Source organism: Rhinoraja longicauda, chromosome 8 (genome assembly GCF_053455715.1).
Source record: "Rhinoraja longicauda isolate Sanriku21f chromosome 8, sRhiLon1.1, whole genome shotgun sequence".
In the NCBI taxonomy this organism is placed as follows: Eukaryota; Metazoa; Chordata; class Chondrichthyes; order Rajiformes; family Arhynchobatidae; genus Rhinoraja; species Rhinoraja longicauda.
The window spans coordinates 67,127,236-67,148,493 of NC_135960.1; the positions used below are offsets into that span (position 1 = coordinate 67,127,236).

The 21,258-nt window shown below is 43.5% G+C and overlaps 1 protein-coding gene across 3 annotated transcripts in view; it reads left to right on the top strand.

The window, feature by feature from the left end:
- The window catches only part of LOC144596064 (glycerol-3-phosphate dehydrogenase [NAD(+)], cytoplasmic-like), a 33,317-nt gene extending 13,652 nt beyond the window's left edge, over positions 1–19,665 (top strand). For all 3 annotated transcript variants that reach the window (XM_078404171.1, XM_078404173.1, XM_078404174.1), the window contains 7 exons: positions 1,442–1,619; positions 5,704–5,844; positions 6,510–6,648; positions 8,309–8,421; positions 11,269–11,502; positions 11,945–12,051; positions 18,856–19,665. In XM_078404171.1, coding sequence (XP_078260297.1) covers positions 1,442–1,619; positions 5,704–5,844; positions 6,510–6,648; positions 8,309–8,421; positions 11,269–11,502; positions 11,945–12,051; positions 18,856–18,952 — 1,009 coding nt within the window. In that variant the 3' untranslated portion in view covers positions 18,953–19,665. The remainder of the gene's footprint in view (positions 1–1,441; positions 1,620–5,703; positions 5,845–6,509; positions 6,649–8,308; positions 8,422–11,268; positions 11,503–11,944; positions 12,052–18,855) is intronic.
- Positions 19,666–21,258: the final 1,593 nt, after the last annotated feature.

The following is a 21,258-nucleotide window of genomic DNA, read 5'->3' on the forward strand; positions in this document are numbered from 1 at the left end:
GATAAGAGTGCTTGCAACAGTTGCTGGTGATGGGTGATCCACTCCTCATTCTATGTCCAGGTACCCCAGCATGAACAACCTTGCCAATTCACCAAACTGACTCATGATAAAGTAATGCTTTAAAGTTAAATTCTCGAATTGTTTTCAAATTCCAAGAAGAATTTCCATATTTTTCTATAATCCCTTTTAAACTCTTCTGAGCTTCCTGCATATATCAACATTTGTCTTTTTCTTCCTCTATGAATCGTTCCATTATTGGTCTCCGTGCTTCCTGCTGCAAGGCCGCCAACTCTCCTTAAACCTCTCTGTATCTTTATCTCTATCTCCTCTTGTAGGACTATTCAAAAACTAGATCTTTGAGCAAGACTTTGGGCTAATCACTCCTTCTGTGGCCTCATATCAAATGCTCTTCAATAACACATACTTTTTTTTACATGAAAGCCCTTAAGAGATTGTGTAACCCTTGGATTTCTGCTTAATTGGATTGTGGTAATGGGACTGCAGGGTTGTTAAATTAGTGTTTGCAGACTCCATCAAAAACTGTCACATGTTCATAATTTTACAACAAATATCGAGATTCCCCCTGATATTGTCACAGTTGATGGGGGTAGAATCATGTGTGAGCAGACAGATATCAAGGTGGAGTCATGTGTATCAGTAAGCAGACAGTTACAGACACTCATCCAAAGAAACTAATCAATTGAGTGCCCATGACAAATTAGTGCTAAAACTTCAGCCTTCTCTCCAGTTGCTTTTGAACAAATTAGAGTAGCCATACCACTCTTTCTGCTGCCTCAAACGCAAGAAGAAGTCTAGATACTCCCTGCCACTGTGAATTGTTTTGTGTCCGATCATTATCAAAAATATTTAATTTGCCCATTCCCAAAGTTAAGATTTAGATTTTAGATTTAGAGATACAGCGCAGAAACAGGCCCTTCGGCCCACCGGGTCCGTGCCGCCCAGCGATCCCCGCACACGAACACTATCCTACACCCACTAGGGACAATTTTTACATTTGCCCAGCCAATTAACCTACATACCTGTACGTCTTTGGAGCGTGGGAGGAAACCGAAGATCTCGGAGAAAACCCACGCAGGTCACGGGGGAGAACGTACAAACTCCGTACAGACGGCGCCCGTAGTCAGGATCGAACCTGAGTCTCTGGCGCTGCATTCACAGTAAGGCAGCAACTCTACCGCTGCGCCACCGTGCCGCCCACGGTTAAGATATCTTTGAAGATGCGTAAGCATGAATGAAGTCAATGATGGAGGGGAGATGTGGAAGATTGATTTTGTCTGGTGGGGTAGTTGTGTTTGATGTATTTATTACCCTTTGGCATAGAGCAATACAGCATGGAAACAGGCCCTAGCCCAAGCTCCATGCTAAACAAGTTGCCTACTTGAGCTAATTCTGTCACCAAATGTTATCCTGTTTCTTTCAGGGGCTCTGCTGTTGCTACAATCATTGGAAAAAATGTTGCAAAGTCAAACCAATTTGATCCTATTGTCAAAATGTGGGTTTATGAAGAAATATTGAATGGAAGAAAACTCTCAGAAATAATAAACACAGACCATGAGAATATTAAGTACTTACCAGGTCACAAGCTGCCAGAGAATGTGGTAAGTGAAAGAGATGCATTGGAAAAAAACATGGCTCAGAAACTGAGATGTTTTATCCATTGTTCTTCAGACCATGAGTAACTGTGCACTTTGCAAAACTAATTAACCCTCTACTCTCCGCTTTTAAAAATGTCACAATCGATTTTTTAAATGCAGATATTGCTGTACTGTTATGTTCAAGATGGATGCTTTCATTTAAAATATATATTATAAAATAATGCAATGTATCAATAAAGCACTAGTAATGTTTGATACGATTTTGTGACAGACATGATCAATGTTGAAGTGAAAGGAAGTGGTAGCTCATTGGCAATTTGTTATTCATGTACACCACATTGCACAATGCAAATAAGGTTGTATCACTTTATAAGATACAACATTTTATTTAAAACAGAAAATGAATGCATTTGAGGAGGTGCATAGAAACATAGAAAATAGGTTTCTGCAGGAGTAGGCCATTCGGCCCTTCGAGCTAGCACCGCCATTCAATATGATCATGGCTGATCATCCAAAATCAGTACCCTGTTCTGGCTTATTCCCCATATCCCTTAATTCCCTTAGCCCTAAGAGCTAAATCTAACTCTCTCTTGAAAACATTCAGTGAATTGGGCTCCACTGCCCTCTGTGGCAGAGAATTCCACAGATCACAACTCTCTGGTAAAAAAGTTTTTCCTCATCTCAATCTCATCTCATCTCCCCCAACATCGGGAACATTTTTCCTGCATCTACCCTGTCCAATCTTCTAAAAATTTTATATGTTTCTCTAAGATCCCCTCTCATCCTTCTAAATTTCAGCGAATACAAGCCCAGTTGACCCATTCTTTCATCATACGTCAGTCTCGGGAATTAACCTAGTGAACCTATGCTGCATTCCCTCAATAGCAATAATGTCCTTCCTCAAATTAGGAGACCAAAATTGCACACAATACTCCAGGTGCGGTCTCACCAGGGCCCTGTACAACTGTAGTAGCACCTCCTTGCTCCTAAACTCAAATTCTCTTGCAATGAAGGCCAACATGCCATTGGCTTCAGTCACTGCCTGTTATACCTGCATGCTTACTTTCAGTGACTTTTGTAGTTAAGACAGAGAATGTATAAGCATGAAGCCTCAAGGCTCTGCCAGATAGCCCACAACAGGTTTGGTTATACTTGGAGTACTGCATACAGTTCTGATTGCAGTGTCATAATATGGGATTGCAGTGGAGAGAGTGAAGAAGCAATTTACAAGAAAGCTGGCAGAACTAGAAAATAGCAGAACTAGAGCTATGGGAAAAGATTGAAAAAAGTTAAGGTTGGTTTCTGTGGAGCCGAGGAACTGTACAGAGGTATGTGAACTTTTGTGGAGTCTCAGTAGGGTAAGTTTCCTTGGCAGAGATCAAAAAACAGTGGCCATATTACAGTAATCAGGTAAGCATTAGAAGGGAAATGATGAAACGTGTACCAGGAATTCATTGGCAGAAGGGTGGCAGAAGCAGAGATTTACACCACATTTAAAAATATTGGAGGGCTGTGGCTTGCAGTGCTAAGTAATGTGTGATTTATCAATAGCATTTCATAATCATAAATAACTTTGTTAAAAACATAATCTCACAAAATTTAAATGTTGTTTAAATGTGAGCAAAAGATGTGGAAGGTGATAAGCATTGTAATTCATTGTTCCAATAACAGAGATAAAAGGATTAATGTTTATCAACTCTGCATTAATTTAGAGTTTGGTAATATCCAACTGCAGTACATATAACCGTTGCAAAACTTGCTGAATCTTTTCTATGTAACATATTCACAGGAAATAACTTTGAACATAATACCTTTCATATTTTAAGATTTGTTAATATATTATGAAAACTTCACACAATTTTAGATTGTCCTAAATGTAATATTTGAAATCCAGTATATAGAGATTTTAGAAAATGTTGGGATTTAAAAAAAAACTGTTTCTACCTGGTGGAGACATAACTGGAGTTTAAAGAATTTTAAACAATATTGACTCCATATTTACAGATAAATCAAAGTGAGATGCTGCAGTAAGATTGTTGGACTTCGCTAAGTAGACATACATAACAATGATAATGGGCTTCAAGATCTTGCCTGACTAAATTGGTAGTCTTCAATACTGACTGATGAAACTGGCCTCTTTTTTAAAAAGAGGATAATTGAAGACGTTATCTGCCTTAGGGAATCCCTGAAACAGTAAGACAAATGGGTTTCAACTGTTTGTAGAGAGCCTTCATAAGTTCCAGGAGCCGAATTAAGCCATTTGCTCACTATGGCTGATCTATCTTTCCCATTCTCCTGCCTTCTCACATAACCCGTAACATCCTTACTAATCAAGAATTTGTCTCCGCCTTAAAAATATCCATTGACTGCCTCCACAGGTGTCTGTGGCAATGAATTCCACAGATTCACCACCCTCTGACTAAAGAAATTCCTCCTCGTCCCCACGATGTAATTCGTACCAATTTCTAACTGTGCTACAAGCTCATCCACTTTGTTCCATATACTACTTGCATTCACCTTTAGTTCGATATTCACCACCCCTCTTCTCACATTGGTCCCAATTTTACCTGACCCTAGTCTCCTATTCCTTCTTAAACTTTCTGTCCTATTATTTCTGGAGACTTCAGTAACCTCTCCTGCATTCTCCCTCCCTTTAACTTCATCCATGCATTTCCAATTTATTCATCCCACTCCCTCTCTATTTACTTTTAAACCCTATCTGCGGCCCTGTTTATGCCAGGACCCTGGTCCCAGCCGGGTTCCAGTGGAGTCTATCCCTTTGGAACTGCTCCCTCCTTCCCCAATACTGGTCTCAATGTCCCACAAATTAAAATCCACTTTTCCCACACCAATCTTTGAGCCACGCGTTCAACTCTTTAATCTTCTCAACCCAATGCCAATTTGCACATGGCTCAGGTGGCAATCCAGAGATGATTACCTTTTTGGTTCTACTTTATTAAAAGTGAATTTGATTGGACACTTAAGATCTCAAGTAAAGTCAAGTCAATTTTATTTGTATAGCACATTTAAAAACAACCCATGTTGACCAAAGTTCTGTACATCCGTTCAGGTACTAAGAACAAACATACAATGGCACACAAACATAACAGCACATACATAAACAATTCACAGCGCCCCCTCAGAGGGCCTCAAACGCTTGGGAGTAGAAATAGGTTTTAAGCCTGGACTTAAAGGAGTCGATGGAGGGGGCAGTTCTGATGGGGAGAAGGATGCTGTTCCACAGTCTAGGAGCTGCAACCGCAAAAGCGTGGTCACCCCTGAGCTTAAGCCTAGACCGCGGGATAGTCAGTAGCCCCAAGTCGGCCGACCTGAGGGACCTGGAGATAGAGTGGTGGGTTAAAAGATTTTTCATATTGGTGGGGTGGGGGGGGGGGGGGGTGGTGGGGTGGGGGGGGGGGGGGGGTGGTGGGGTGGGGGGGGGCAAGCCCGTTTAGGGCTTTGTATGTGAATAGGAGGAGCTTGAAGTTGATTCTGTATCGTACTGAGAGTCAGTGGAGAGAGGCCAGAATCGGGGTGATGTGATCCCTTTTACGGGTACCCGTCAGGAGTCTCGCTGCAGCGTTTTGGACCAATTGCAGGCGGGACAGGGATGATTGGCTGATCCCAGTGTATAGGGAGTTGCAGTAGTCTAGGCGGGAGGAAATGAATGCGTGGATGATTTTTTCAATGTCGTCAAATTGGTGGAATGGTTTGATTTTAGCTATGGTACGAAGCTGGAAGAAGCTGGCTTTTACCACAGCGTTGACTTGCTTGTCAAACTTTAATGCAGAGTCAAATATCACGCCAAGGTTTTTGACATGCGGTTTGACTAGGGAGGATAGGCTTCCAAGGCAGCCTGTTAGCGTTTTGATGGAGTCAGGGGGGCCGAATAGGATGACCTCAGACTTTCTCTCGTTTAGTTGAAGGAAGTTCTGTGCCATCCAACATTTTATGTCCTCAAGGCATGAGTGCATGAGGCTGATTAAATTTGACCGGTTGTTGGTAAAGATCTGTACTTTCAAATTTCCTTTGGTGTAGTCTGGCAACAACATAACAGATTTGCTGAAAATTATTTCGTATTTTACAGGTGGCAGTACCAAATATTGTCGAAGCGTCAGACGGGGCAGATGTATTTGTCTTTGTTCTACCCCATCAGTTTATTGGAAAAATTTGTGATCAAATAAAAAGTAAACTGAAGCCTGGTGCAATTGGAATCTCGCTGATAAAGGTAATGTTTGAGAGCTCCATGAATGCAAAATTAAGGATGGGTCAGAAAAATAATTTTCTAACTGCTGTTGATTTATTTATTTCCTTCTGTTGTCTTTTTCACGATAATTTACTATATATCTTCCTTTTGCACTTCCAGACAATTCTTTTGATCCCTTAACTACATCTTTACATATTTTAGGATTTAATCCATGCTCTTCCCACTCCAGTCACTGGGCATGATATGGACAGTGTTCATAAGTAAGTCAGGGTTTAAGTCATTAATGCTGAGATGGGAATACTCTAGTTTTTGAGTCAGATATTTGGAGTTACATTTTCCGCTCCAGAAAGTCAAGGCTGGCACAAGACATTGAGGATCTGTTGTCTTCTGGCGAGGCAGTAAATCAGGTCCTGCTAAGATGGATGTAAGAGATCCCATAACAATGCATCAAGAACAGAGGAATAAGCTCCAGTGTCCTGGTTCAGTCCTCATTACTGCAACCATTTAGCTTGCAACTTGACGTCCTAAAGAAGTGGTGTAAGTTTACTGTGGAGAACTGGAAGGGGGAAATGATGAGACCCAAGCATGTTTCTTGGGGTTGGGACCTAACTTTAGGATTCATTTTTTAAGAGAAATTAAATCGGGTTACCTATACTGAAGATCATCTTGTGCATTTAATTCTACAGGGTATCAATGAAGATTCCAATGGTCTTAAGTTAATATCACATATAGTTCATGAGAAACTTGGTATTGAAATGTCTGTGCTGATGGGTGCCAACATTGCGAATGAAGTGGCTGATGAGAAATTCTGTGAGACAACAATTGGTAGGAAATATAACATAATTATTCTTTCACTCCACTTCTGATCTTTTTTAAACTGAAATTGTGCATAAATCATTGCACAATCGCAAGTGAACTACCAATTATTAAATCACTGTGACAATTGTAGCAGAGCCATACAACTTTGAGCCAGGACCTGCAATAGAATAACTTACTAATTTTGCATAAATGTGGGCTGTTTCCTGTATCTTAAATATTGAAGTGAGAACTAGAATACCCAGCATACCCAGAACTAGAATACCCAGCATTATCCTTAACTATTGGTAGCATTGATGCTGATTGTGTCTTCCAATCTTACAAAAAATAAGCAAGTGAATTAATCACAGCAGATTAAAAAAATTATATAAATTGATGGCTCTTCTTTTAAATCTTTTACCTGTTGTGATGACTAAAAAGTGATAAGTATAATCTGGGTGCTCAGTTATATTCAAGAGTCAAGAGTATTTAATGGCCATATATACCAAAATGGAACAATTAAATTCTTACTTGCAGAAGCACAACAGGTTTAGTAAACACAGTATTCAATAGATAACATAATAACAATTTTAAAAGTTTTAAAGAGTTAAAATTAAAATTTAAAAATCTAATATAGTGCAAAACAAAACAAAGCCTGAAGTCCCTAGTGCAACAAAGACAGTTCATAGTTTAGTTGGGGTTTGCAGTGTTCAATAGCCTGATGGTGTTGGAAAGAAGCTGCTCCTGAACCTGGACATAGACACAAAATGCTGGAGTAACTCAGCGGGACAGGCAGCATCTCTGGAGAGAAGGAATGGGAAACGTTTTGGGTCGAGACCCTTCTTCAGACTCCTTGAGACATGGGTCTGAAGAAGAGTCTCGACCCGAAACGTCATCCATTCCTTTTTTTCCAGAGATACTGCCTGAGTTACTCCAGTATTTGTATCTACCTTTGATTTAAACCAGCATCTGCAGTTCTTTCCTACACCTGAAGCTGGACATTCCAGTTTTTGGACTGCTGTACCTTCCCAATGGCAGGAATGAAATGAGAGCATGGCCAGGGTGGTGTGGGTCCCTGATGAGGTTGGCTGTCTTTTTAAACCAGTGCCTCCCTTTGATGGTGGGAATGGCAGTACCCATGATAAACCGGGCAGTGTTCGCCACTTTTTGTAATCTCCTTAGTTCCTATGTGTTCGAGTTGCCGAATCAGGCTGTGATGCAATCAGTCAATGTATAATGTACCGTACACCTGTAGAGGTTCAAGAGAGTATTCCTCAACATACCAAGTCTTCTCAATCCTCAACAGATTGATGGGCATCATTTGGGATTGCTTCAATGTGTTGGGTCCAGGGCAGATCTTCGGATATATGCATGACCAGGAACTTCAAATTGTTGGCTCTCAAAATGGGGAAGTATTAGAAATGATAAAATAATAAATTTTGCTGAGTTGTGTATGTAAATTTTCAGTTTTACCTATTGCATATAATTGTGCTTACATTGTATTAGAAAATAGAGATCAATCTTTAAACTGGTGGTTTAGTACATGAACCAGTCTGTTATTACAACATGTTGCATAATTATGTTGCAATGATAATAACATTGTAATGCATAATATATGATGTTAAAATGTTTAATAAGCTTAAGTGAACTCTGTAGGAATCTGATTTTTTTCCGTCTGTTTCATTTTCAGGATCCAAAAATAAAAACCATGGAAAGATCTTTAAGGAGCTGATGCAGACTCCAAATTTCAGAATTACTGTGGTCGAAGAATGTGACACAGTGGAAATATGTGGTGCATTAAAGGTAGTTGATCAACTAGTTTTAATCAGTACTTGGAAAAAGCTACAGATGCTGGAAATCTGAAATTAAAAACCGCTAATGCTGGAAACCCTCACCGAGTGAGAGCTTCCATGGAGGGAGAAACAAGGTTAATGTTTCAGGTCAAGACCTCTCGCCAGACCTGAGCACTATCTATCCCTTTATCTGTTTGCACTTTTCCTTGCTGAAGAACAGAAAGTGATTTGGACGGTCACAGTGGCACAGCTTTAGAGTTGATGCCTTACAGCGAATGCAGCGCCGGAGACCCGGGTTCGATCCCGACTACGGGTGCTGTCTATACAGAGTTTTGTATGTTTTCCCTGTGGCCTGCGTGGGTTTTCTCCGAGATCTTCAGTTTCCTCCCACACTCCAATGACGTACAGGTTTGTAGGTTAATTGGCTTGGTAAATGACTTTTTGCTGATCCCTGCAGAATGTGATTGTACAATGAAAGCTATTGTACAATGAATAGATCAGGTCAATGCACAGAGTCTCTTGCCCAGAGAAGGGGAATCGAGGACCAGAGGTTCGAGCTGAGGGGGAAAAGATTTAATAGGAATCCTATGGGTAACTTTCTCACACAAAGGGTGGTGGGTGTATGAAACAAGCTGCTAGAGGAGGTAGGTGAGGTTGGGACTATCCCAACATTTAAGAAACAGTTAGACAGGTACATGGATAGGACAGGTTTGGAGAGATTTGGACCAAACGCAGGCAAGTGGGACTAGTGTAGCTGGGACATTGTTGGCCGGTGTGAGCAAGTTGGGCTGAAGGGCCTGTTTCCACACTATGCCTCTTATAACCCTCGGAAAGCACCTGGACCTGATGCTATACCCGGTCGAGTTCTCAAAACCTGTGCAGACCAACTGGAGTTTTTGCGGATATTGAGGTCTGAGGTTCCCACCTGCTTTAAGAGGACATCTCTCACTATTGAGGTCTGAGGTTCCCACCTGCTTTAAGAGGACATCTATAATACCAGTGCCCAAGAAGAGTAAGGTGACGTGCCTCAACGACTATCGACCAGTGGCTGGTGATGAAGTGCTTTGAGAGGTTGGTTATGCCGGGTATCAACTAACTCAACAAGAACCTCGACCCACTACAGTTTGCCTACCGTCACAACAGGTCAATGGAGGATGCGATCTCACTGGCTCTCCACTCCACACTGGACCACTTGGACAATAAAAACACTTACATCAGGCTGTTGTTTATAGACTACAGCTCAGCATTCAATACCATTATCCCCTCCAAGCTGGTTACCAAGCTCACGGAAATGGTTCTCGGCGCATCCTTCTGCAATTGGATCCTCGACTTCCTCATCCATAATGAATTGGCAGAAATACTTCTTCCTCATTAACAATCAGTACGAGAGCACCTCAAGGCTGCGTGCTCAGCCCCCTGCTCTACCCACTCTATACTCATGACTGTGTAGCCGGACACAGTGTGATCTCCATCTTCAAGTTCGCCGATGACACCACCGTTGTTGGATGAATTACAGATGGTGATGAGTCAGAGTATAGAAGTGAGAGCGACCGATTGACCAAGTGGTGCTAGCACAACAACCTGGCTCTCAATATTAGTAAAACCAATGAACTGATTGTGGACTTTGGAAGAGGAAGGATGAGGACCCACAATCCTGTTTATATCAACGGTGGAGAGAGTCAAAAACTTCAAATTCTTGTGTGTGCATATTTCCGAAGATCTTTCCAAGACCCAGCACACTGATGCAATTATAAATAAAGCACATCCACGCCTCTATTTCCTGAGAAGATTAAGGAGATTCGGGATGTCAGAGAGGATTCTCTTGAACTTCTACAGGTGTACAGCAGAGAGCACATTGACTTGTTGCATCACGACCTGGTTCAGCAACCTGAACGCTCGGGAGCGAAAGAGACTGCAAAAAGTTAAGAACGCTGCCCAGTCCATCATGGATTCTGACCTCTCCACCATCGAAGGGATTTATCGGAGTCGCTGCCTCATCAGAGACCACACCATCCTGGACACACATTCATTTCACCCCTGCCATCGGGACGAAGGTACAGGAGCCTGAAAACTGTAACGTCTAGGTTCAGGAACAGCTTCTTCCCTACAGACATCAGGCTATTAAACACTACAACCTCAAATAAGCTCTGAAGTTCAATAGACAATTATTATTATTTGTTTTTTGAGTATGTGTGTGTATGTATATGTGTGAAAAAATATATATGTATGTGGATATATACCTGTATATATTCAGTACCCAGTAGCGGTAGAGTTGCGCAGCGGTAGAGTTGTTGCTTTACAGCGAATGCAGCGCCGGAGACTCAGGTTCGATCCTGACTACGGGTGCTGCACTCTAAGGAGTTTGTACGTTCTCCCCGTGACCTGCGTGGGTTTTCTCCGAGATCTTCGGTTTCCTCCCACACTCCAAAGACGTACAGGTATGTAGGTTAATTGGCTGGGTAAATGTAAAAATTGTCCCTAGTGGGTGTAGGATAGTGTTAATGTACGGGGATCACTGGGCGGCACGGACTTGGAGGGCCGAAAAGGCCTGTTTCCGGCTGTGTATATATATGATGATATATATATGATATGATGATTTACGTTAGTATATGGAAATCTAATGATTTCTCGACTGAAATCCTAGCTTGTTACAAAATATTTGGAAACTACTTTGCAAAGTAATTTAATGTTGATATACAAAAGAGTGTAAACCTCACGAAAATAGATATGCATACTTATTTTAGTTTGTGTAATGAATAGCCAAGTGCTTATGAATTGTTATTTACTTCTGTCTGAATTGTGATTTCCCATTTTTGGAGTTCAGTTTATCAACTTCACTAACATTGTTTGTTTCCAGAATATCGTGGCCGTGGGTGCTGGCTTCTGTGATGGTCTTGGCTGTGGTGATAACACTAAAGCTGCTGTAATTCGTTTGGGATTGATGGAAATGTTAGCCTTTGCCAAATTATTTTGTGCAGGACCAGTTACATCACCTATCTTCCTGGAGAGTTGTGGAATAGCAGATCTTGTTACAACTTGTTATGGAGGGCGCAACAGGAGAGTAGCAGAAGCCTTTGTGAAAACTGGGAAAGTATGAATTAATTTTTTACATTGATTTTATAATATCTTTGCATCAATATGAATAATATTCCTATTGTAATAATCAATTCATTCAATTTATTCATGTGACAAGGCTGTATTTTGGATGGGAATGTGAAATTTTATTGGTAACATCAGTAACAGCAGATATGGACTGCTTTCCAATTTAGCTGCAAAATAGCTTTTCAATTTATACAGCATGGGAAAAGGCCCTTTGGCCCAACTCGAGCTTACTGACCAAGATGCCCCGCCTAAGCTGGTCCCATTTGCTTGCATTTGGCTCATATCCCCCAAAACCATTCCAATTCATGTATCTGTACCTATTAAATGTTCTTAATAACAACATTTACATTTTTGAGAATAATGTATGATAAATTAGACATGCCGTGTAGCAGAACTTAGATTTTTGATAACTTTTACTATCTTTTACCCAGTCTATTGAGGATTTGGAAAGCGAGATGCTGAATGGTCAAAAATTGCAAGGACCTCAGACTTCAGAAGCTGTTTATAAAGTTCTCAAACAGAAGAACTTGGTTGACAAGTAAGTATTTGAATAATAGCTACATTCTTTAATAGCATTTTCATTAAAATATAAGAAAATAAGAGCAGAAAATAAGAGCTTGTCAAATGGTTCTCCATGTCCTTCATTTCCTTGATCTTTCAAAACTATTAACTTCCTCTTTAAGTATCTTCAATGATCCAGCCACCGCAGCCCCATGGGATACTAGAATGCTTATAAATCTCAGATTATATAACAAATTAAGCAGCTTGCATTTTTTAACAGAATAATTCATCCCAAAAAGCATTATCAAATTCAACACAATGCAATGAAATGGAAAATTAGGCCAGATGAGTCAAGGCTAGGTCACTGTAACAGAAGCAACATAAGTCTTTGTGTACTCAAAGGTCAACACTGTAAGAGTTTATGGACCGAGAATGGAACCCGTAAATTCTTGCTGCAGCTTAACAGGCCCATAAATGCGATAACACGCAGATACGTTCAATTAAGCAATACATCAATAACTATAATACTTGGTAACCATAATAGTGCAAAACCAAAGTCTATAGTGCAAACAAGTTACAGTCCACAGAAGATCATAGTTGTCAAGGTTAGTGTTGCACAGTGTTCAGGAGTCTGGTTGTTGGTGGGAAGCAGGAGTTCTTAAACCTGGTGGTATTGTTGGCAAATTTAAAGGTGATGCTGGAACTGTGTCTGGCTAGACAGTCATGGGTATAGAGAGAGTAGAGCAGGAGGCTGAGCACACGGCCTTGAGGTGCCCCTGTGTTGATGGTTATTGACGAAGAAGTGTTATTGCCAATTGGTACTGATCGTGATTTGTGCTGATGAGGAAGTCATGGATCCTGTTACGTAGGGATAGGCAGAGACTGTTACAGTTAGGGTTAGATTGATAAATTTGGAAGGAATGATGGTCCTGAACATCAATCTGTAGTCGATGAACAACAGTCTGACAGACATGTTCACATTGCCCAAGTGGTCCAGTGAGAGCCCATCCCCCGTTGATTTTTTGTGGCAGTAGATAAATTGTAGTGAGTCCAAGTCTTTCCGAAGCAGGAGTTGATATGTTGATATGCATCACAACCAACCTCTCAAAGCATTTTATCACCACGAGACGACTGGTGGGTTGTCTTTGAGACATGTCACCTTATTTTTTTTGCCCTCCAATGTTATTGATGCCCTTTTAAAACAGGTGGGAACTTCAGACCTTAGTAATGCGAGAATGAATATGACCACAAAAGCTCCAGCCAGCGGGTCCATGCAAGTTCTCAAAATGCAGTCAGATACATGATTTGGGCAGATCTTACACTGCAAAATACATATAGTAGCATGCTGACTATTACCAGACGGAAGATTGAAAGGTTTGGGCAAAACTTTGAGAAGATAAGTGATCGTACCTCTTATGGGAATAACTCATCTGAAGGTGTTGATGGCCACATAAAACTGAGACCAAGAAGCCTGTACAGTACTGACAGTGTGCTGCAGTGTCGAGACGCCATTTTTTTCAATTAATATGTTAGAACATAGAATACAGAACAATACAGCACAAGAACGAGCCCTTCGGTCCACCATGTCTGTGCCAAACATGATGCCAAGATCATCTCTTATTTACCTGCACATAATCCATATACCTCCATTCCTTGCATATCTATATGCCTATTGTAAGGGGTTTCTGCGCCGAGCTTTCGCCCGACCTAAGGTCCCCGTGCCTTGCTCTGATCCCTTGACCAGGCCGCGCACACTGGTTCCCCGTGAGTGGTTCGACCCACTCACCCCCTACGGTTCTAGACACTGGACTTAGATGCAGGAGCGTTTATAGTGCAGAAAAACTCAACCAGACCAGATTTGAAGACCAGGGTTTAAATGGAAAAGGCTTTTATTGAGCACTTGGGACTATTGTCCATGAATACTTATACACAGTTCTATTAGACATATGCATAACTACACGAATACTTAGACACAGTTCTACTAGACGTATGCACACTTACACGAACACTTTTGACGCAGATCTAAAAGACATATGCATAACTACACGAATACTTAGACACAGTTCTATTAGACATATTCTTGACTGTAAGATGGGGAACGTACGACACATCGCAAACTTGACCAACACATATTCATTTACACACCCACGTTTATTCAAACCACCCTCCCCTCTACACTAAACTATGTCCAGGATGTGCAGGATCGGGGTACATGCTCACCATGGGGCTATTACTGGGGTTACTGGCTGTTCGTGCTGCTTCTCCGCTGCTTTCCGTGAGGGTCGTGCTTGTCCCCTGAGTTTCTTCCTTCCGTTTCTTGCGTTCCTGGCCAGTCGTTGCGAGCGTTGCTGTCCCTGCTGCGAGCGTGTCTTTCTTGCCTGGCTTTTCGTCTTCCTCCTGGCTTGCGTTCCTTGCAGGTTTTCTTGCAGTATTTCTTCTTGAGTTTACAACCCAAAAGTCGTGGCCAGTTATACTATTCTGACCCGTCCTATCTCCCGCCAGATCTCGGGATCTCTTTGTTTAAAAGATATGTATTGAGTTTTCCCTTTGTCCTGCGTTATGTCCGGGGGTACCGGGGATGGCCAGACGGTGTTAATTGGTATTTCGTTGCGAGGTGATGGGTTTAACTGGTTTCCCATCACCTACCAGGTAGTTTTCTATGGGCTATTGTGCCCCCTTAACGAGATTAACTGTAGGTCGGCTTGGGGCATTGTGAGTATGCTGATGTCAGCGCCCCAGTGTCTGGACTTCGACCTGGTTTCGCAGGTTTCTGCATGGCCAATATCCATCCATTGTTCTGGCCGTGGCTTTGCAGAAACCTAGAGACTGGGCTGTAAGTTTTCTTTTGCTTTTGTGGCTGGTCACGAGGTCCCGCGGCCATCTTAGGACCCACGGATTGTGACATCCCTTGGTAAACTGACCGCAGCCTTTCTCCGTTATCAGCCCCAGTCTCCCGTTTAAAATGTCCAAACTGCAGCTCTTTGGTTTGGTGTTGCTTGCAGAATGAGGGAAAACTTTTCAAATCTTACAGTCCCGCCTGTTGATTTGCATAACCCCAGCTTATCGAATCAATTAAAAAATGTGGTTGAGCAATGTTTTCCCGATTCTCCACATCCAGACCCCTGAGGTTTTAACTAACTAGTGTTCCATTGCGAACGTACAGTCCCCATCTTTTAGGCTGACCTTTACTGCCCGTGTCCCGGGCAAAACTATATTACAAGTATTTACATTTTCATGTCAGACATATACACCTACACCTTGTCCCAGGCCGATGCCTCCGCCATCCTCCTACTGGTGTCAGCTTTAATGTAGGACATGAAAACAACACAACAGCAAAACGATACATTTTGTACATTCCTTCACAATCATTCTTTATACAATTTTGAAAAGGGACAATGCAAAACATATTTCACTCGGTGCGGAGGGAGCCCGTCCTTCTAGCAGCTTGCGGCTGGGTCCTGCTCGCCCACCCGCACGTAACGGTCTCTCCATTCTCCTTGATATACCCGGTTAGTCTTTCAGTTTCCCTGGGGCACCTCCGGCAACCGCACCTCGGTGAGGTTTCAAATCACCGAGGCTACCGCGTAGTGCACCCCCTGGTACAATACCTGGTCAGTTGGTGTCAGTACCAGGCCATTCCCGGGTCCCTTAGTGGTTTTAGGGCACTCACCCTCCTGTGCTACTGCCAGCGGAACTGTGGGAGGTGTTATGTGTGGTCGTGTGATGAGTTCAGTGGCGTTTACCGGGATCGGGGAAAGGGGGACCCCACAAGCCCGCGAGCTAACATCCCACCTCATCCCCTTACCGTCATCCTGCCACTGTCTCTGGAAAAATATGCTGTTGCCCGTGGGGCAGCGATACCTCGAACCCCACATACACATATAAATCCCCTCATCCGGTTCCCACCATTTGTCCCAACACACACTCAACTGTTCATTAGTCCCAGAAATAGTTCTGTGAGTGTCGTTGTTAAGTCTCTCCCACTCAACAGTGGAGTTGGCCATTGTCCGGCTTGTTTTCCTTAGCCACCACCGCCTGCTCGCGGGGACCTTCCCCGTGCATACCAGGCAGATCCTTTTGCCAACGGTGGCGCTTACCCTTTGGGCGATGATCTTGACTCTCGGGCACAATAACGAAGTGTCCCGATAAGCAAAGCCTGAGGCGATGGAATACTCTGAAGAGTTCGATCCCAGCCACCTCGGCCACCGGCCTTCATGGAAGTGAACTGCGGTGTCCTCCGCTTCTCTCCTTCCAGTCCCATCGGTCGCGATGGGAGCCGTGTCCCCGGAGCAGCCGTAAATGATGATGTCCTTGGTGCGGCCCCGATAGGCCCACCCACATCCGATCGCCGTGGCAACGATCCACCATACGAGTGCCTCCTTCCACTCCAGAAAAACAGATAAAGAAATATGGTACAGCCAGCCTCTTGGGGAGCGCTTGGCTTTGTTAACGCCTCTGCGGGCGGGTCCCTTGACCCCCAGCCTGCACCCCACACCCACACATCCTGGACGCATCAACTTTATTTACAACTATCCCCACAAAACTTATCTATATTACTTATCCTTATCTATATTACCTAATCCTTATCTATTCTAAAATATAATACAGCGCCGCCTTCCCAGAGCGGCTCAGCTAATCCCTGTCAGGGCTGCAGCGGTTCGTCTCCTGCGGCTGCACCACGCTGTCTCCCACCTTTGATCCTCCGCAGCCTGTCGCTGCCTGGCGGGGGCTAAAGCTCCTCTGAAACGTTAGCTCCCTCCTCCTCACTTGGCTCCCGTACCTCGGGGCGTGATTGACCTCTGGCCAAAACTTTCTAGGTTGGGGTTCCCTGCTAGACCTATGGAGAGTCACCTTAGGCACTGCACCCTGGACAGCCTGGCTGAGGACCGGTTCCTGCCGTGCCGCAGCTCGGGTACCCCCCGCAGCTGCCGACCCTGGCCCCTCCTCATCCAGCTCTGCCCCCTTGGTGCTGGGTATACCCGCGGCATCCGGCCTCACCCTGGCTGTACCTACAGGTGGTGAGCCTCCGCCCGCTACCCCCGCCTTCCTGGTGCTTGAGTCGGGGACGTCCCCCTCCAACTCCGACTCCTCCGTAATGGGATCCAGCCCCTGGTCGAGCTGATCAGGTTCTTCCTCGTCTGAATCCCACCCAAAACGCGAGACTCTCCATTCCTGGAGAATGTCCTCCCCCCTCACGCAGGCAACCTTGCCTGTCTGCGTGACCTGCCTCATCCTTGGCTGTGAGTCCCCACTCACAGGGCTGGCCCCTGTGGTTGACCCCTGTGCTCCAGGCTTACAACTACCTACCCTACCACAATCGTGTTTGTGGGTCGCAAACGCGTTCAGGTTGTTCCCCACACACTCTTGCAGTTCGGCCGGGACCTCTGCCACCATGCGCTCGAGGTCGTAACCCTCGGGCGGCTTCATGGTGCCTTTCCCCTCTTTTCCCCTAATCCCCTTCCCACCCCCTGCTGTCCATTTCATCAGGATACACTCCCATGTGGTATGGAGTGCTCCCAAGTGAACGGACAGCAGGATGGAACGCGCGCCAGCCTGTTCCTTCCCTGTGAACCCCGCCAGTGTGAAAGGGACCCCTGTGGACAGGGGAGAGTCGAAGGGTTCCTCTGTGTGGACCACGGTGCATGAAGCCCCCATGTCCAACAGATAATTGCCCCTTTGCCTCTCCACTACCATCTCCACAAGCGGCCTCTTCCACGCATCGTAGCGGAGAGGACACAGATAGGCAGGCTGCGCGGGCTGATGTCATTGGGGAATGTCCAGTGCCCCCCCCCGCACCCGGGGAGCCGGTAGCGACTGCCACCTTCCCCTGTGCGGCCATGAGGGACCGCATCACCTCGATCATTGTTTCAATAATCTCGGACTTAACTGGGACCTCGGCGCGCTGGGTGGTGCCAACCCTATCTTCCTTGGTGTGGGGGTGTAGTATCTTACACTATCCATAAATCTCTTAAAAGCCACTAGCGAATCTCCCTCAACACCACCCCTGACAGTACATTTCGGACATTCACCATCCTCTGTATACGAAATTTGCCCTGCACATCTTCTTTAAACTTTGCCCCTCTCACCTTAAACCTATGCTCTCGATTATTTGATTTTTCCATCCTGGGGAAAAGGTTCTAACCGTCTACGCTATCAATGCCTCTCAAAATTTCATATATTTCTATCAGGTCACATTGCAACCTCCAGAGGAAACAATCCGAGTCGTCCAATCTCTCCCTGTCGTTAATGCCCCCTAATCCAGGCATCATTCTGGTAAATCTCCTCTGCACCCTTTCCAAAGCCTCCATGTCCTTCCTGTGATGGTGTAACCAGAATTGCATATGCGGCCGAACCAAAGTCCTGGTAAAACTGAAGTCCTGTCCATTCTCTTACGTTGATGTTAAAAGATTCCATAGCATTTTTTTAAAAAGCATGACCTGCTTTATTTACTGGTTAACAACAAGGACTAAACTTCTAATAATTGAATAACAATAATAATTGAATAAAAATGTTATTGGCCAAGTATGTATACATACAAGGAATTTGCCTTGGTGCTTTGCTCTACACACTTGATTTGCAGTAAATTTCTTGGGTTTGCTGGTAATGCTCATGTCTGAGATTGGAAAGGTAATGGAATCAGGGCAGCAGGCAGCCTTCCCAGGAGTGAACATAGCTGACAACAATGTGCCCTGTTTTCAAATCTTCTCCACTGTGCAAACTCTGCAAGAGATTGGGCAAGAATCTTATACTACTGTTGTAACATTTGTGTACTAAGGATATTAAATCCTTATTTCTTGTTCCTAGGTCAACTGTTTCAGATTGATGTTTGTACTTTTTACAGGTTTCCACTCTTTTGTGCTGTTTTTCAAATCTGTTATGAAGGTAGGCCAATCGGAGACTTCATCACCTGCTTGCAGAACCACCCAGCACATTCGTAACTGAGGACGCCAGCAAATCAATGTATATTCAGTCAATATTTCATTTTCGCAGGTAAAGAGAATGTAGTGCTGGATACTCCCTTTTATTAAAAAAATAAGATGCTTTCAATGGTGAAAAGTATCATTGAACATTTATAACCATTTCTATGGTAATCCTGCCTTTTTAAATCTTCAAATTTAGCTTTTTGACTACTTAATGAATTCCATCTCTAAAATGCTATTTTCATTAACATCTTTTCCAATATAACCTATTAGTGAACTGCGACTGTTAGCTTTGGTGTATATAATACCAATGTATGTACGCTATCGATCATGCAGAACATTGTAGTTAATGAAGCATTCCAGTCTATTTCATTCAGTAAGATCTACCTTGCATTCAGAAAGGTGATGACGTGGATAAAACATGATGGCTCTCACACGATTTAGACAGTGAAAATGCACATTTCTCCACTCAAGAACAATTTGTGTAATTATGGAGAAAAAAATGTCATATTTGTTTTCACATCTATGAAGCAGTGATATTTTTTAAACACCCTAATTATTGTAATTACATTTTTTAAGGAACTTGTTTTCAATGTACAAATCACTGCCTTTTAAAAATAAGTTTGCGAAGTGTTTTCATACAAAACTCCAATGCCAGTTGGACTGGGAATCAAAAATTATCACTTTATATTTTATATTAATTCAATTAATGTGGAATAAAAATGTTCTTTGCAGCATTCCTGTGGCAGTATATTTTTCACACATTTGTGAATAATTAATTGCTGAAATATTACAGCATCAAGGCTTATTCGATTTTGTTGCTTTCTTTTCCATTTTTCCATAGGAAGGTGGCATTGAAAATGAAGCCAGTATTTATTGTCCATTATAGAGTTGTCCTTGAGGTGGTGACAATAGTAAGCCACCACCTTGAACTACTGCAGTTAGGGTATAAGGACCCTGATGTGGCATTCCAGCATTCTGACCCAACGGCACTAACATTCATAAATATCCAAGGTAGGGTGGGGTTCCCATGTGCTGACTGCTCCTGGCCTTGTAAACAATGAAGTTGTTGCATACACACATAGTTCTGATAACACGTGATGAATGAATTGGATAGAATGCAATTAATGAATTAGGGATAAAAAATTACAGCTGGATCTTGATCAGTTGGGCAAGTGGACTGAGGAATGGTTAATAGAGTGTAATGCAGAAAGGAGTACGATGTTATATTTTGAGAAGTGAAAACAGGGAAGGACCTTCACAATGAATGGTGGGACTCTGGGGAGTGTTGCAGTGCAGAAGGATCAAGGAGTGGTACATAGTTCCTTGAAAGCAACGTAACAGGTAGATAGGGAGGTCAAGAAGGCTTTCGGCACATTGGCATTCATCAGTCAAGGTAGTGAGTATAGAAGTTGGGATGTTATGTTACAGTTTTACAGGATGTTGGTGAGGCCACATTTGGAGTATTGAGTTAAGTTTTGGTCATCGTGCTATATGAAAGATGTTGTTTAGTTGAAAGAGTGCAGAGACGATTTATGAGGATGTTGTCAGGCCTTGAGAGCCTGAAGTATAGGGAGAGGTTGGGCAGGCTAGAACTTTATTCCCTGATGTGCAGGAGGATGTTGGGGGGGGGGGGTGGTGTGATGTTATAGGAGGATGTGGGGGGGGGGGGTGATGTTATAGAGTTGTATAAGATCATGAGGGGAATAGAAAGGATAAATGACAGTCTTTTGCCCAGAGTAGGGAAATCATGAACCAGAGAATATAGGTTAAAGGTGAGGGGGGGGGAGTAGATTTAATAGGAACCTGGGAGGGGGGGATCAAGCTGCCAGAGGGGGTTGTTGAGGCAGGTACAGTAACAACATTTAAAAGACATTTGGACAGGTACGTGATAGGAAAGGTTTGGAGGGATATGGGCCCATCCAGGGAGGTGCAACTAGTGTAGATGGGGTATCTTAGTTGGCATGGGCAAGTTGGGCCAAAGGCCCTGTTTCCATGCTGTATGACTATAACTTTAATTAGGTCATTTAATGGAAAGTGCACTGCAGTTACAGCAGTTATAAAGGAAGAACCTTACCATGAAGGGAAGAAGGTTAGTCACTGCTTGCCTAAAGGGCCTGTCCCACTTAGGCGGTTTTAAGGCGACTGCCGGCGACTACGCTGTCGCGGACAGTCCGCCGGGGTGTCGCGGGCATGATCGTGAGGAGTCTTCCAAAGATCGTAGTGGATCTCGGCGCGTCGCTGAGAAATCAAACGGTTTGAAATTTCTCGGCAACAGCTGGCTTGTCGCCAGGTATTGTAGCTTATTGCGGTCACTGTCGCAT